Genomic DNA, 15,246 nt, shown 5'->3' on the forward strand with positions numbered 1-15,246 from the left:
TGTCTTAGTTTTAATTTATTTTTAAGATAGGGTTTTACTATGTAGCCCAAATGGCCTCCAATTCTTTATGCTCCTGCCTCTGACTCTGTGGTGGAGATTCACTCTGGTCCTTGGACATGCTAAGTATGTGCTCTACTACGGAGCTACACACCCCAACCCATGCTTATATATTTCTTTGGAACACGGGATCACGATGCAGAAGAGACCCGAGTGGAATCAGGTATAGAGCAACAAATTGTGGACAAATTTCAGTCACAGACTTGAGCTTGGACCTTTACAAACTGTGCTAAAGAACTGTGTAACCCCAGAGGCAGCAAACATTCTCAGTTCCATCTCCTAGTCTGTAAAATGGGAAGACAGATGGAGAGGGCACATACAGTGCTGAGGGCATTAGACAAGCTAACAGTACTGAACCATTGGCGGCTAGTGCTTCCCACACATCCAGGTTTGTTTAATGACACTGGATAACAGATGAGTTAATCCCAGAACTGGTGGAACAATCCTGGCACCCCAGCACTTAGGAGGTCAAGGCTGGAGAATCGTCACAAGTTTGAAGTCAGGTGGGTGGTGGGAAAGAAAGCTTTCGCAAAAAGGCAAACCAAGACAACAATCAACAAAACAATAACCAACAAGAACCCCTTATCGGTCCCGCACTGCCCATTACACCACAAAGCCTTCCACACCAATTACTGAAGACAAAGGCAACTAGCATAGACTTTCTAACATTCACAGGATGACCTCACTGGTTCTCTGAAGTAATTAAAGGTTAAAGATAGTTTTGGACATCGCCCAGGCTCTAAAAACCCTGGGTCCCAACCTTCCTGTCATTTGCATTCCAATGTAGCCACCTCACCGGTCCAGCCTCACCCGCAGGCGACTCCAGCAGTCAAGTGGACGCTGGCCAGCACACCGGAGCTACGGGCAGGCTGTGCTGGGCCAGGTGGCCCCGGGTGTGGCCTGCGTAGGACGTTCGAGGGGGCGTGGTCTCCTGGAGGCGTGGCCTTCCGCAGGTGCGTCTAGGGGCTCGGGTTTCACTGAAACAGGTCCCGCCCCAGGAAGGCTCAGTGAAGCTCGTGTTAAGGGAAGGGGACCCTGTGCTCAGAGTAGGGCTCCGAGTTTCGAACCACTGGTGGCGGATTGCCCGCCCGCCCCACGTCCGGGGATGCGAAGTCTCAGCCTGGCGTGGCTGCTGGGAGGTATCACCCTTCTGGCGGCTTCGGTCTCCTGCAACCCGACCGAGAACCTTGCACCGGGTGAGCTCGAGCGGCGAAGGAACGCTCTGGGCTGGTGGGGGAATCGGGGAAGGCGGGCACACCCTCTGGGCACTCTCTGTAGCTTTGATGGGGGTCCCTAGCCAGGGCCAATCAGCCGGGACACCAAAGTGCCACCAAAGACGCGCTAGAAACAATCCTGGTCTGGGCACTTCCAATCTCTACTCGTCGACGTGGTTCGGGGAGATAAGGAAGGAGCGCCGGCAGGACTCAGCCTCCCCTCCCTGCGGTCGTTCCTTTGCAAACACTGAGTCAGTAATTGGTTTTCGCGGACCCTGTGAACTGCGTCCGACAGGGTCTTACTAGACCCCCGGATTATAGCAATTTGATGGCTCACGTCTGGGTGGAGTGAGTGGGAGCCCGAGCCCTGGGAAGTTCCCACCTCGAGTTTTACACTCGCACCCACCCACTCACTGAACCCTTTCTTTGCGGGTTGAACCACAGTGTTCAAGACCCACTCGGGGCTACCGTACCTGGCATCGCAGTGGATGCGCTGGGACTCAGGCGGTTTGAATGTCACGTGGTGGTAGAAGGGGCCCTTTCGGACCCTTACATTTCGACCAGGTGACCAGGTGAAATCTCTAGCCTAGAGATTTCGAGACCTTCCCGCCGCCGGGAGCGAACACTGGCAGCCACCCAGGTCTCTCTCTGAGGCTGCCATGCCCAAGGTACAGAACTACAGGAAAGCGGTTCGGGGCGGTGCTCCTCTGGCCCGCTGCCGGTTTGGGCGTTGCAGCTCCTGGTGAGCTCGAACTGGCGCTTCTAGAAGCCACGGGGACCTCTGTAGGCTGTAGGGTGGGGTGGGGGGTGTTCGCTGCCCTTGATAGCGCTATTGCAAAACCCGGCCTGGCGTTTCCGTTTCCCAGCTAAACTTGCTGTAGTCTTAAAGGCTATTTCTCACTTTTACTTTGTCGTTAAGTTGTAGAAGAGCGTCTAACCCCTCTCCGTTTGTCTGTCATTTAAAGTTAGAAATTTAAAAACTCAGGAACAAAGTGTGTGCAAACTTTAGGAAAAAAAGTGATTGGAAGTGATTACTTTCGTGATTCACCTAGTATAGGAAGCATACCCTGATTAGTCGGCTTCCTCTGTTTTCAGAGTGAGACTGGGAGGTAGAGGTTCCTAGGGTACGTGGTGAACTTGATTTTAACAACAACAACAACAAAAAAATTAGGTTACTTGTTAACCCGAGCTACTTAATATCCCAACTTGGCTTTTCTCTCTGCATAATTATGCTCCATTGCCGGTAACTTTCCTAAAGAGTTAGTCTAGTAAAAGAGTCTTTAGATACACGGAGGTATTGGGTCTCCCACCCCAATTGTAATTAAATTAATTTTGGCTAGGACACGGGGCACCTTGCCGTCTTTGCTCATGCCGCTTAGGTCTGGTCTTTCTGTGTGCTCCTTGGCCTGTTAAACAGCAGATTGGGCTTGGTTTTCTCCACTCCCAAAAAATTGTTTATTGGAAAGGGTCCCAGCTGGGGGGAGGGGCACTGAATTGCGAATGTGACATTTAAGTCAGGTTCCCTCAGACACAATCACTGCTACTGACTCCCTCTCCTGCTCCCCTCCCTCTCTTCCATCTCCATATTTGTTTCTTGATTTCTTGCCATGCTGGGCATCCAACCTAGGGCTTTGCACAGGCTGGGCAAGTGCTGGACCGTTGCTATTTTCCTAGTCACACGGTCAGTCCATTTCAGTTTTAAGACGGGATCTTCTTGGGTGTTTGTTTGTTTGTTTGTTGTAGTCTTCCTTTTCTTCCTTTGAATTAGTCTCATTGTGTATCCCTGGTTGCCCTGAAATTGTCTATGTTGACCACATTGGCCTTGAACTTGCAACAGTTTTGTCTATTCTCCTGAATGATGGAATTACAGAAATGCACTACCATGCCTAGACAGCATTTTAAAATGTAATTTTAGAAAAATTATGTGCACTGGTGTTTTTGCCTGCATTCACATCTGGGTGAGGGTGTTGGATCCCCTCGAACTGGAGTTACAGACAGTTGTGAGCCCACGAGGATACAATGCTGAGGCATCTTTCCAGCTCCCAATAACATTTTCTTTTTTAAAATTGTAACATTAATATGTGGTTACTGAGAAGAAAAAGAACAGGAAAAGGAGAAATTTAACGGAATCATCCTAAACATTGGTACTTAAAATAACCACTTGCGGGCTGGTGAGATGGCTCAGTGGGTAAGAGCACCCGACTGCTCTTCCAAAGGTCCGGAGTTCAAATCCCAGCAACCACATGGTGGCTCACAACCATCCGTAACAAGATCTGACTCCCTCTTCTATGGAATGTCTGAAGACAACTACAGTGTACTTACATATAATAAATAAATAAATCTTTAAAAAAAAATAACCACTTGCTAACATTTTGATTTATATCTTTCCCATGCTTTTGTACATGAGAAATGCATAAAATACAAATTTCCAAATTAGAAAGCCTTGTACAAGTATGGGATTTAACATGTAAAGGTCAGTAACGCAATTTTAACAGCTTTAAAAGATGGCATATACACACTAACATGCACACACACACACACACACACACATACACACCCCACGTGTGGCCCAGGTATTAGGCACTAAACCTAGGGCCTCTATGTATTAACCAGTCACTTTGCCACTGAGCTAGAGCCTCAGCCCTAATTTTACATTTTATTTTGAGGCAAAGTCTCCTTAAATTGCTCAAACTTTCCTCGAGTCCACTAGGTAACCCAGGCTGGCCTTGAACCTGGGGTTCTACTTCCTCATCCGGAGTAGCTATGGTTATAGCCCAGCACCGGCAAACCTGGCTTCGTCTTGTTAAATTAATGTTTTGTGAACAGGCACACAGGATCTTTCCGAGGTCTCGTAGTATAAAAGAACTCTAATGAACGTGGAGATGGGACTTGAGGTTGATGCTTGGTCCCCCTGCCTTCCTCCTGTTACTAATTAACCGTGATCCCTCAGGCCTCATGAAGTCTGTATTTGACTTTCTTATGGTTTTATTATCTGGACAAATGTTGAGGAAAACAGTTCCTCTGGGGAAAAAGAAAAAGAGTTTGCGAAGTTCACTGAAAGTGTACCTAGGGGAGGGTGAATAAGATGAATATTAATAGTTGTTAATAGCAACTGAAACCTTTTTTTTTCCTCCATCCGGTGCTCCCAAGAGTTGGTAGCGAAGAACTCTGGGAAAGGGCCAAAACACTGAGAGCAAGCCTACCACCAACTGGTGTCCCTTAAGCCACAGAAGGACCATCCTGCAACAGCTGTCCTAGGACTTATTTGCATTTCAACTATAAATCTATATGCAGTCAGGAGACAGACTTCTGTGCATGTTTGGTAGGGGTGTTCTAGCTCTCGTAAATTACTGAAATCGTTTTGATATGGAGAGGGTTATTTTGTACCGTGGTTAAACAGTGATTCAACTTTTAAAAAGATTGTGTCAGCTTGCATTCTGGGTGGCCGAAAACCTAAGACAGAGCAAGGTTTGCTCTTCTCCCGATGTTCTGCTTCAAGGAAACACACTTTTTATAGCTTGGTGAGAGGACCCTAGATTTCAGGTTTTTTGAATAATGTACAATAGAGTCTTATGAAGCAGGTGACAGCGTATTATTTTATTGGTTTCTTGTTTACAGTTGGCTGTATATTTCCTGTAGGAAGGTGAGTGTCTAATCTTAGGACTAGGGGTATAGTAACTTTGGAGCAGGCTGATACACAGGCCCGTTTCCTGTTTGGCAGTTGTGGGGGCTGGGTGTGGCCTTGAACACGAGTGGGTGTATGTTTTTGTATGCCTGGCAGGAACTGTTGATTGTAGCCCTACAAATAAGATGCACTCAGAGCTAGGTACTCTGGTGTGTCCCCACTTTGTAGTCGCCCATAGTCTCCGCTCAGTTTTGAAACACTGAGCCTGGTTTACAACTAGCATCAGGGATACCAGCGGTTTGGTATGCAATACAGAAAGGACAGAGCCTCAAGGACTTTGAACTGGGACACAGAGTGGCTTAATGGTTTAATGTGAATGGCTGCTACCGTTTGCGTGTTGTTTATGTTTTGTATTCAAGATCTTGCTGAATAGCCCAGACTTGCCTGGAACTCATGATCTCCTGTCCCAGACTCTTCAGTGTTGAGTTTAAAGCTGGGATTCCCAACTCTATTTTGTGAGGGGCTTGGGGAGGCAGCCTGGAAATCAAGCCTTGTCCATCCATGCTGGGCAAGCACTTTACCACTGAGGTGCATTCCCGACCTTTACAGTGGTATATCTGCGCAGGGCTGGGGGAATCGAAGAATGACGCCTTCTCCTCCTCCTCCTCCTCGTCTTTCTTCCTCTTCCTTTTTTAAAGTTTTAACCCGAGCCATACTTCTTTAGTTGGAATGTTGTTCCTTGTTACTTCTTTCTCTTTAACATTCTTATTTAATTTTTTGGTACCCACCACAACAGCAGTGATGAGTAATTCTTGGCTAGATGTGTTTCGTCTCTACCCTCAGCCTGTCTTTCTGTGTTACTTTTAATAGCTTTATTAGGGTCTCGATGCCAAATAATTTTCATAACACACAATTAGCCCATTTAAAGAGAGTCCAGTGCCTTTCAGTATACTCACAGAATTGTGACCATCCCAGTGGTCAATTTGAACACATTTTGATGACCCACAGGAATCCCCTTTGTTGTTGCATAACAGCCTTCCCATAGCCAGCCTTGGCCACTGATAGTCAACTTTCTACCTATGGACTTGCCTGTTCTAGATATTTGATTAGATTCACATAATGTATGGGCCGCTGTGACTGGCTTCTTATTTAATGGTTTGTTTTCAAGACTTACCCATGTTGCAGCATGCATCAACAACCTATTTCCTTCCTTCCTTCCTTTTTTTTTTGAACACCAGTCATGGACATTTGCTACCACTATCACGCCCAGCATGTTTGGTTGCTTTGGTTGCGTGTTTGTTTGCGTCTCTGAGTCTCATGTGGCTCATGATGGCCTTGAACTCACACTCAAGTTAGCCATGTTGTGAACGGAGGCGTTGAAGTTCCCGTCCTCATGGAGTGATTAGTGTAGGCTTACCATACCCAGTCTTATAGGGTGCTAGTGATCAGACTTCCGGCTTCTGGTAGAAGCCCTCCAGGCATGTAGCAGCTGAGCTATATCCCAGCCTGTTTATTTTTGAGATGGGTGCTCCTTCTGCTGGGGCAGACTATCAAATTCCTAGGCTTAAGCAATTCCCGTACCTCAGCCAAGGTCTGCGGCAAGCATAGGCTGCCATGTCCGGCTTCAGTACATGATCTTTCTTTTCATTGCTAGGTGCCATCTCATTGTGGACACTTCTCGTTTTGTTTATTTGTTCTTCTGTTGATGGACTTCTGAGTTGTTTCCATACCCCTGTCGACTTGACTGGATTGGAATCATCACAAAAGCATTCCTGTGGGCATATCCAGGAAGCGTTTTCAGAACAGTTTTTTTAATGTTCTGTTTTTTTTTTTTTTTTTTTCTTTTTTTTTCCCCAGACAGGGTTTCTCTGTATAGCTCTGGCTGCCCTAGAGCTCACTCTGTAGACCAGGCTGGTCTCGATCTCAGAGACTGACTCCCTCTGCCTCCCATGTGCTAGGATTCGTGCCCTGCCAGAACAGTTCTAATTGAGGAGGGAATTCCTATTCTGAGTGTGGCCAGGCACCCACCCATTCCATAGGCTAGTCCCAGCCTGCATACAAGGAGAGGGCAAACTGAGCATCAGCATGCAAGTCTACCACCCCTCTCCTACAGATAGTGTGCCTGTCTGTGTGGCATTCCTGCTGCGAGCCTAAGGAAACACTTCCTCCCTCAGTTATGTGCTGAATCCTAGCAACAAGAAACCTAAGGCTTGTGAGGATGCAGGCTGAGCTGGCAATCTGCAGTCTGGGAGAGAGAGGGCGCTCACCAGATCCTAGCCGTGCTGTGGCTCCCCCCACCCCCGATTTTTGTCCACCACAACTGTGAAGAATGTGTATGTTGTGTCTAAACCACTTTTTTTTTTTTTTTTTTTGAGACAGGGTCTCTCTGTTTAGCCCTGGCTGTCTAGAACTCACTTTGTAGACCAGGCTGGCCTCGAATTCAGAAACCCACCTGCGTCTGCCTCCCTAGTGCTGGGATTAAAGGCGTGTGCCACCACGCCCGGCCTAAACCACTTTTTAAATTACAGGCCCCCCTCCCCCGTCTGTGTGTGTGTGTGTGTGTGTGTGTGTGTGTGTGTGTGTGTGTGTGTGAACATACCATTGTGTACATGGGGAGATAAGCTTGTGGTGTGGGACTTGTTTCTCTCAACCACGTGCGTTCTGGGGTTCAGAGTCAGGTATGCCAGCTTGGCACCAAGCACCTTTACTCGATGAGCCATCTTGCCACCCCTGGCTGCTCACTTTTTATCTCTGTTACATCTGCGCAGATGTACTGTGATCACAATGAGGTCAGAGTCTGTTCCAGCAAGATTTCTTCAGTGTCTAATCATCTCTTATTTTGTGTGACCTTAGTAGTTAGAGAACATTATGTAACTTTCTTTGGGAACAGAAGAAAATTGATTTTCCTTGTGAGAACTCTCAAGCCCCAGCCACTGACCACAGAAGTTCAGGGTGCTTTGAATGAGAGCGCACCCCCCCCCTCCTCAATAGGCTCGAATATTTGAATACCTGCTCTCTAGTGAGTGGCCCTGTCTGGAAGGTGTGGTGTTGCTGGGGCAGGCTTTGAGGTTAAGCGTCTCCACCACTTTTGATTTTCCCTCTGCTTTGTACTTGCGTTTGAAAGTGTGAGTTCTTTTTTTTTTTCCATTTATTCTTGCTTTATTAAGTATTTTAATGTCAGTACCCATAGGACTTTAATTAGTAATGGCCACATGATAACAAGGATTATTTAACGAGTCTTTCAGAGAATACATCTCCACTGCTTGTAGAAATTGGGAGATTTCATTTTGATGTTTTGTACTCTTTTTTTTTTAATTTATTTTTTTAATTAGGTATTTTCCTCGTTTACATTTTCTTTTTTCTTTTTTTCTTTTTTTTTGATTTTTCGAGACAGGGTTTCTCTGTGTAGCCCTGGCTGTCCTGGCACTCACTTTGTATACCAGACTGGCCTCGAACTCAGAAATCCGCCTGCCTCTGCCTCCCGAGTGCTGGGATTAAAGGCGTGTGCCACCACGCCTGGCGTTTACATTTTCAATGCTATCCCAAAAGTCCCCCATACCCACCCCCCCAATCCCCTACCCACCCACTCCCCCTTTTGGCCCTGGGGTTCCCCTGTACTGGGGCATATAAAGTTTGCAAGTCCAATGGGCCTCTCTTTGCAGTGATGGCCGACTAGGCCATCTTTTGATACATATGCAGCTAGAGACAAGAGCTCTGGGGTACTGGTTAGTTCATATTGTTGTTCCACCTATAGGGTCTAGTTCCTGCCGCCATGCCTGCAGCTTGCGGCCCGGTCTCCCCACCATGACCCACCCTGAGTGTTCCAGAACTGTAGGCCCAAATAACATTTTCCTTCTGAAAATTGTCTTGCTCATAATATTTTGTCATAGGAACAGAAAACTAACCACCAATACACGTAGCGGGTTGTTTCAGGCCTGGATGCCTTTGCGGATGAGTGGGGTCCCCAGAGCACTGGCCCACTGCTCACGGGTCCTCTGGGCAGCTGTGGAGGATTTACAAAGCCTTTTTATTTTAAATCCCTCTAAAGGGCTGGCAGAACATGTTGACATTGATACAGGTGACTGTGTTAATTTTTGAAGGAGGAGCTAATTGAAGAAAGTAACTTTTAGTGTGTTAAATTTAGTTTTAGATATTCTGCTTGAGGAAATGTGTGAGTAGAATCCATGCAAATTGGGCAGATCTCTGTGCAGTCTAACATGTAGTACCAGTTAGGTGTGGTGAGGGATAGCAAGCAAACTCATGGCTTCTGGTAATGAACTAATTTTTCCCACATAACAACTGTTTAACTTTAGGACGCACACTTAGTTACTGATTTGTGCCTTAGCTTCTTCATCTATAAAATGAGGCAAAATAGCATGAGCTGCCTTGTCGGGTTTGTGGTGAATGTGGTACAGGTGCCTTGCATATAGTGCAGACCGTAGTTTCAGACCCGCAGTGAGTCAGTACTAATCTCTACGATGGCACCCATGGTCCTGTAATTTGTTGTGGTTCTATGTGTGGCTTCTGGCATTCGGTGTTCCAGTCCAACGTCCTGTAGAAATGCGTAGTGGAGCGGTGGCTTTGGATCCCCCCTCAGTTCTTCCGTGGATGTGGGTAGCTGAGCATTGTAATCCAGAGGATGTCAGGGCTGGGCCAGGGGCTGCGTTAAAGACACCTTCACTCCTAGATAGGTTTCCTTGCAGCTGTTGAGTCTGCAAACACATCATTACTGTTTCCTTGAGCTGCTTCAATGTTAGTCAGTCCTGGTTCTGGCTTGAAAAAACACTCCAGGGAACCAACATGCATTCTGTATAGAAGGGTATTTTGTGCAATATTCCATTATGGATCTATGTACTAAGTAAGTATTGGGTTACCGTGCAGAACATATTCTTCATGGAGTTACCTAATTCAGTATCTGAAGAACATTGTAATATTCAGGAGTAATCTTTCTTGAGACATGTATCCCAGGCTGGCCTCAAACTCACTATGTAGCTGTGGGCACCCTTGGATTTACAATTATCCTGCCTCTACCTCCTGAGACCTGGGGTTACAGTGTCTGGTACACAATAGGCAAACACTCTACCAATTGAGCTACATTCCCCACCTCCTTAGGAATATTTGTTTTAATTTTTTAATTAATTAACTAGAGATGGGAGCTCTATATAGCCCTGGCTGGTCTGGAATTCTATAATTCTATCAGGCTGGCCTCAAAATCATAGAGGTCTATTTGCCTCTGCCTCCAAAGTCCCATATTAAAGGCATATGCCACTACACCTGGCTTTGTTTTAAAATTGTTAAGTGATTTATGTATTTTATGAATGAGTAGTCTATTTGCATGGCACCTGCATGCCAGAAGAGGGTATCAGAACTTACTATAGATGGCTGTGAGCCACCATGTGGTTGCTGAGAATTGAATTCAGGACCTCTGGAAGAGCAGCTGGTCCTCTTAACTGATGAGCCCTCTCTCCAGCCCTTGTTTTAATTTTTTCTTTTAATATTATTTAATATATGAGTGCTCTGCTGCATATACATCTGCAGACCAGAAAGAGCATCAGATCCCATTACAGATGGTCATGAGCCACCATGCGGTTGTTGGGAATTGAACTAAGGACCTCTGGAAGAACCAGTGCTCTTGACCGCTGAACCATCTCTCCAGCTTTCTGCCCCCATTTTAATTTTTAAAAAGTGCTCTTTTTGGACAGTTATAGAAGAAATAGAAACAATACATATGTTTACGTGAAATGTGTTTATTTTCCTAAGGCCACTGTGATGACCAGAGCTATAAAACAACAGATGTTACTCTCTTGGTTCTGAGGTGAGGGGTCAGGAATGAAAGTGGTGGGGGAGAGAGAATCTGCCTATCTCCAGCATCCGGTCGGGTGCTGCCATCTTTGGTGCCCCTTGGCACAGTGCCAGCCTTTGTTCCCATTGTCCATCATGTTGTTGACTCTGCTGTTTTCTCCTTTTCTGTCCCCAGCTTCCCTCTGTCTTGTTAAAAGACCATTGTCGTTGGCCCGAGGGCCTGACTGGAGAACCAGGATAGTGTTGTTAAATTGTGCCTTAGGGTTGCAAAGACCCTTGTCTACTGGGGATTAGGGCTTGAACACCTTCTTTTTTGGGTAGGGAGCATCTTTATTTTTCTACAGTGGGTGGAAAGGGAACTGCTGGTCTCTGTAACCTCCAGTGCTTCTCCCATTATCCCTATGTCAGTGCTATGTGGTGAAGCCTACAGAAGCGAACGGTCCTGTAGAACCTGAGTCTGGAACCAGAAGCGGATCAGATAACTGAGCACACAATATATTAGAGAAAGTCAGAAGAGGTATACTGTCTTCCTTGTCAACGTGAACAATGGTCAGGTGTTTCCAGACGGTAGAGGCCCCAGTCTCATCATTAAAGTTAAATTCTTTAGTGTCCACCCTTCCTCCTTCAGGTCTGTGAGGGAATACAGGATGGGGTAGGATGAAGACTGGGCTTGCCAGTCACTGCTTGGTAGGGTTGTTCTGTTTCGCTTTGCTTTGGATGGAATCTCACTATGTCACCCAGGCTGGTCTCAGATTCCTTAAGCTAAAACAATCCTTTCACCTCAGCTTTCCAAATAGCTGAGACTATAGGCACATCCTACCACACCCAGGGTTATTTGTGGTTTTGAATTTTCAATTCATGGTATGAAGGAAGCATCCTAAGTTAAAGCTTGCTGTTACACGCTCAAAAGTCAGAGCACATTTGGTCCTGATGCTAAAAGGCTTGCCTGCCAACTGAGCTCAGTGGGAGGATGTTTATGAAGCCAGCAGAGAGATGGAGAATGCCTACCCATTATAGTATTTCTTGTGGGCGGACAAGGGAATGCCTCCTGGTTCTGGAATCTCCCTAGGCTGGCCCCTGGGGCAGGGTGTGGTTGACAGCTAGGTTAAATCTTGGCTTAAGGCTAGAGTAGGATAGACAACAACCAGAAAATGAGAACCAAGACAGCTGATGGCAAGACAAGGCTGCCTTACTCACCAAAAACTCGGGAAGAGTTACCACACAATCCTAGACTGATCTATCTATCTATCTATCTATCTATCTATCTATCTATCTATCTATCTATCTATCTATCTACCTATCTATCATCCATCTATCTGTCTTTACTAACTGACCAATCAAAGACTGCTGGTGGTTGTGTGATTAAATAAAAGAACTAGTGAGTATAGCTACTTAAAGAAAATAAAATGAAACCCTGTCAGTCTTAAGATTTCTAGAAGTCACTTTCCTATACGGAACCCAAAACTCTCACTGTTAATGTTAATGAAATACCATTGCCGGGGCAAAGATGTAGCTCAGTGGTAAAATACTTGCCAGCACACACAAGAATTAGACTTCAACCGTCACCTGTGTAGGACGGTCGGTCACTGAAAGAGAATATTGTCCGCAATACTCTAATGACATCTGTCTGTGTTCATCTGAAATGTTCCATTTAAAACACAGCAGCCTTACTGTTGGACCATTTATCTCAGTAATGACTCTGCCCTGCTTTCTTTGTACAGGACGCAACAACAGTAAAGGAAGAAGTCTTATTGGCAGATTGGAAACCCAGCCTCCAATCACTGGGAAAGGGGTTCCGGTAGAACCAGGCTTTTCCATCGATGAGTTCTCTGCGTCCATTCTCACCGGGAAGCTGACCACTGTCTTTCTTCCGGTCGTCTACATTATTGTGTTTGTGATTGGTTTGCCCAGTAATGGCATGGCCCTCTGGATCTTCCTTTTCCGAACGAAGAAGAAACACCCCGCTGTGATTTACATGGCCAACCTGGCCTTGGCTGACCTCCTCTCTGTCATCTGGTTCCCTCTGAAGATCTCCTACCACCTACATGGCAACAACTGGGTCTACGGGGAGGCCCTGTGCAAGGTGCTCATTGGCTTTTTCTATGGTAACATGTATTGCTCCATCCTCTTCATGACCTGCCTCAGCGTGCAGAGGTACTGGGTGATCGTGAACCCCATGGGACACCCCAGGAAGAAGGCAAACATCGCCGTTGGCGTCTCCTTGGCAATCTGGCTCCTGATTTTTCTGGTCACCATCCCTTTGTATGTCATGAAGCAGACCATCTACATTCCAGCCTTGAACATCACCACCTGTCACGATGTGCTGCCTGAGGAGGTATTGGTGGGGGACATGTTCAATTACTTCCTCTCATTGGCCATTGGAGTCTTCTTGTTCCCGGCCCTCCTTACTGCATCTGCCTACGTGCTCATGATCAAGACGCTCCGCTCTTCTGCTATGGATGAACACTCAGAGAAGAAAAGGCAGAGGGCTATCCGACTCATCATCACCGTGCTGGCCATGTACTTCATCTGCTTTGCTCCAAGCAACTTTCTGCTCGTAGTGCATTACTTCCTAATCAAAACCCAGAGGCAGAGCCACGTCTACGCCCTCTACCTCGTCGCCCTCTGCCTGTCGACCCTCAACAGCTGCATAGACCCCTTTGTCTATTACTTTGTCTCAAAAGATTTCAGGGATCACGCCCGAAATGCGCTCCTCTGCCGAAGTGTCCGCACTGTGAATCGCATGCAAATCTCGCTCACCTCCAACAAGTTCTCCAGGAAGTCCAGCTCCTACTCTTCAAGCTCAACCAGTGTTAAAACCTCCTACTGAGCTGTACCTGAGGATGTCAAGCCTGCTTGATGATGATGATGATGATGATGATGGTGTGTGTGTGTGTGTATGTGTGTGTGTGTGCATGTGTGCACGCGTGTGTGAGTGCGTGGTAGGGATGCACCAACATGCATGGGGCTGTCATTTCCTATCCAAGCTGCCGGACTCTGCACCAATCACAAGCATGCAGCTCTCCTCAGAATTGCCAGAAGTCTCCTTCTTTGCATGAGAACAGTCTTCCACTATGATGAAAAGCATCAGTATCAGGAAACTGAACGAACTGAGAGGAGCATGTTTTGTGGAAATGAAGAGAAGATGGAGGTTCGGTGACTTGCAAAAACAAACAAACAAACAAACAAACAACAGCAACAAACTACACCTGGAAGAAGGCTAGGACTCTGAAATGCTTCCTTTTCCATCAGGAGTCCATCACGGCGTTGTCAGGACCTGAGGCCCTGGTACAGCTTCAGTCCAGTTGATTGACTTTACAGAGCTGAGAGAGGAGTCTGTGAACGAGGCTCCTGGCCAGCATCCTAACCGGTTAACAGTGGCCTTGCAGGACAATAGGATTCAGATGACTGGAGTTACATTCTCACACCATTTCATCAGAACTATTGGGAATCTTGATCAATGTGCAGGTCCCTTAGCGTCCGTAACCCTGGGAGCTCAGACACAAGGGGTGGGGGTGGGGGTGAGGCTCTACAAACCTTAGTGATGACTGCAGACACAGAACCATAGAGCTGAGCCTGCTTCTGCTTGCCAGGGCACCACCGTAATGTTGGCAAAGAAAAACCAACAGCAGTGTTTTGAGCCTCTTTTTTTGGTCAGTTTATGATGAATTTGCCTATTGGTTTATTGGGATTTTCAGTTCCTTTATTACTTGGTTTTAATTTTGTATGTTTATTAGTCAAGAAAAAGAAGATGAGGATCTTAAACATGTAAATAAAAAATTTGTCTTTTTTTTGTTTTGTTTTGTTTTGTTTTTTTTGTTTTTAACTTGGGCCAACTGCAAATACTGCTTAGTTGTTTTTTTTTTTTCTAACTTAATTTTTAACTACATCATGTGAACTTAAGACATTTTCACGATAAAGCATTACTGTAGTGTCAGTTCCCTTCATCCTCGATCATATTCCTTCCCATGAAGCAGGGCCTTTCCCCTCCCCTCTCCCCCTTTGCCGTTTCCCTCCCCACCAAATAGTCCCCTGTCTGCTTTCAGCTACCAGTTAGTATTTTATAAAAACAGATCGTTGGAATATTTATTATCAGTTTTGTTCACTAATGTTATCAGTTTTGTTCACTAATTTGTCCAATAATGGAATTAACGTCTTCTCATCTGTTTGAGAAAGATCTGTAACAAGGGGCCATTGCAGGGCTACATGGCTCCAGGCTTACTTTATATACTGCCTGTATTTGTGGCTTTAAAAAAATGACCTTGTTATATGAATGCTTTATAAATAAATAATGCATGAACTTTTTTTAAAAAAAAAAAACAAGTTCTTTCAGGCTGTGTGTTTGTATGAAGGGGGGGAGAGAAGTGGGGAGGGGAGGAGGAGGGGGGAATCCTGCTGTTCTAGATGCAGTGATCTGATGCTCACCCCACTCTGTCTGTTCTTTTCTTTTCTTTCTTTCTTCCTTCCTTCCTTCCTTCCTTCCTTCCTTCCTTCCTTCCTTCCTTTCTTTCTTTCTTTCTTTCTTTCTTTCTTTCTTTCTTTCTTTCT

At 46.0% G+C, this 15,246-nt stretch overlaps 1 protein-coding gene across 1 annotated transcript; it reads left to right on the forward strand.

Annotated features, from left to right (window-relative positions):
- The first annotated feature begins 1,039 nt into the window (after window positions 1–1,039).
- Window positions 1,040–14,990, forward strand: F2rl1 (F2R like trypsin receptor 1). The gene is made up of 2 exons (XM_021180982.2): window positions 1,040–1,253; window positions 12,420–14,990. The coding sequence occupies exons 1-2, from the start codon at window positions 1,163–1,165 to the stop codon at window positions 13,526–13,528; spliced, it is 1,200 nt and encodes a 399-aa protein (XP_021036641.1). The 5' UTR covers window positions 1,040–1,162; the 3' UTR covers window positions 13,529–14,990.
- Window positions 14,991–15,246: the final 256 nt, after the last annotated feature.

This window comes from Mus caroli, unplaced genomic scaffold (assembly GCF_978045245.1).
Source record: "Mus caroli unplaced genomic scaffold, Mus_caroli_1 scaffold_15, whole genome shotgun sequence".
Lineage (NCBI taxonomy): Eukaryota > Metazoa > Chordata > Mammalia > Rodentia > Muridae > Mus > Mus caroli.

Excerpts from the sequence above, each read along its gene's own strand:
- F2rl1 (XM_021180982.2), top strand. The coding sequence starts at position 1,163 with ATGCGAAGTCTCAGCCTGGCGTGGCTGCTGGGAGGTATCACCCTTCTG. Across the intron at positions 1,254-12,419 it reads GACCGAGAACCTTGCACCGG|GACGCAACAACAGTAAAGGA; the intron begins GTGAGCTCGAGC and ends TTCTTTGTACAG.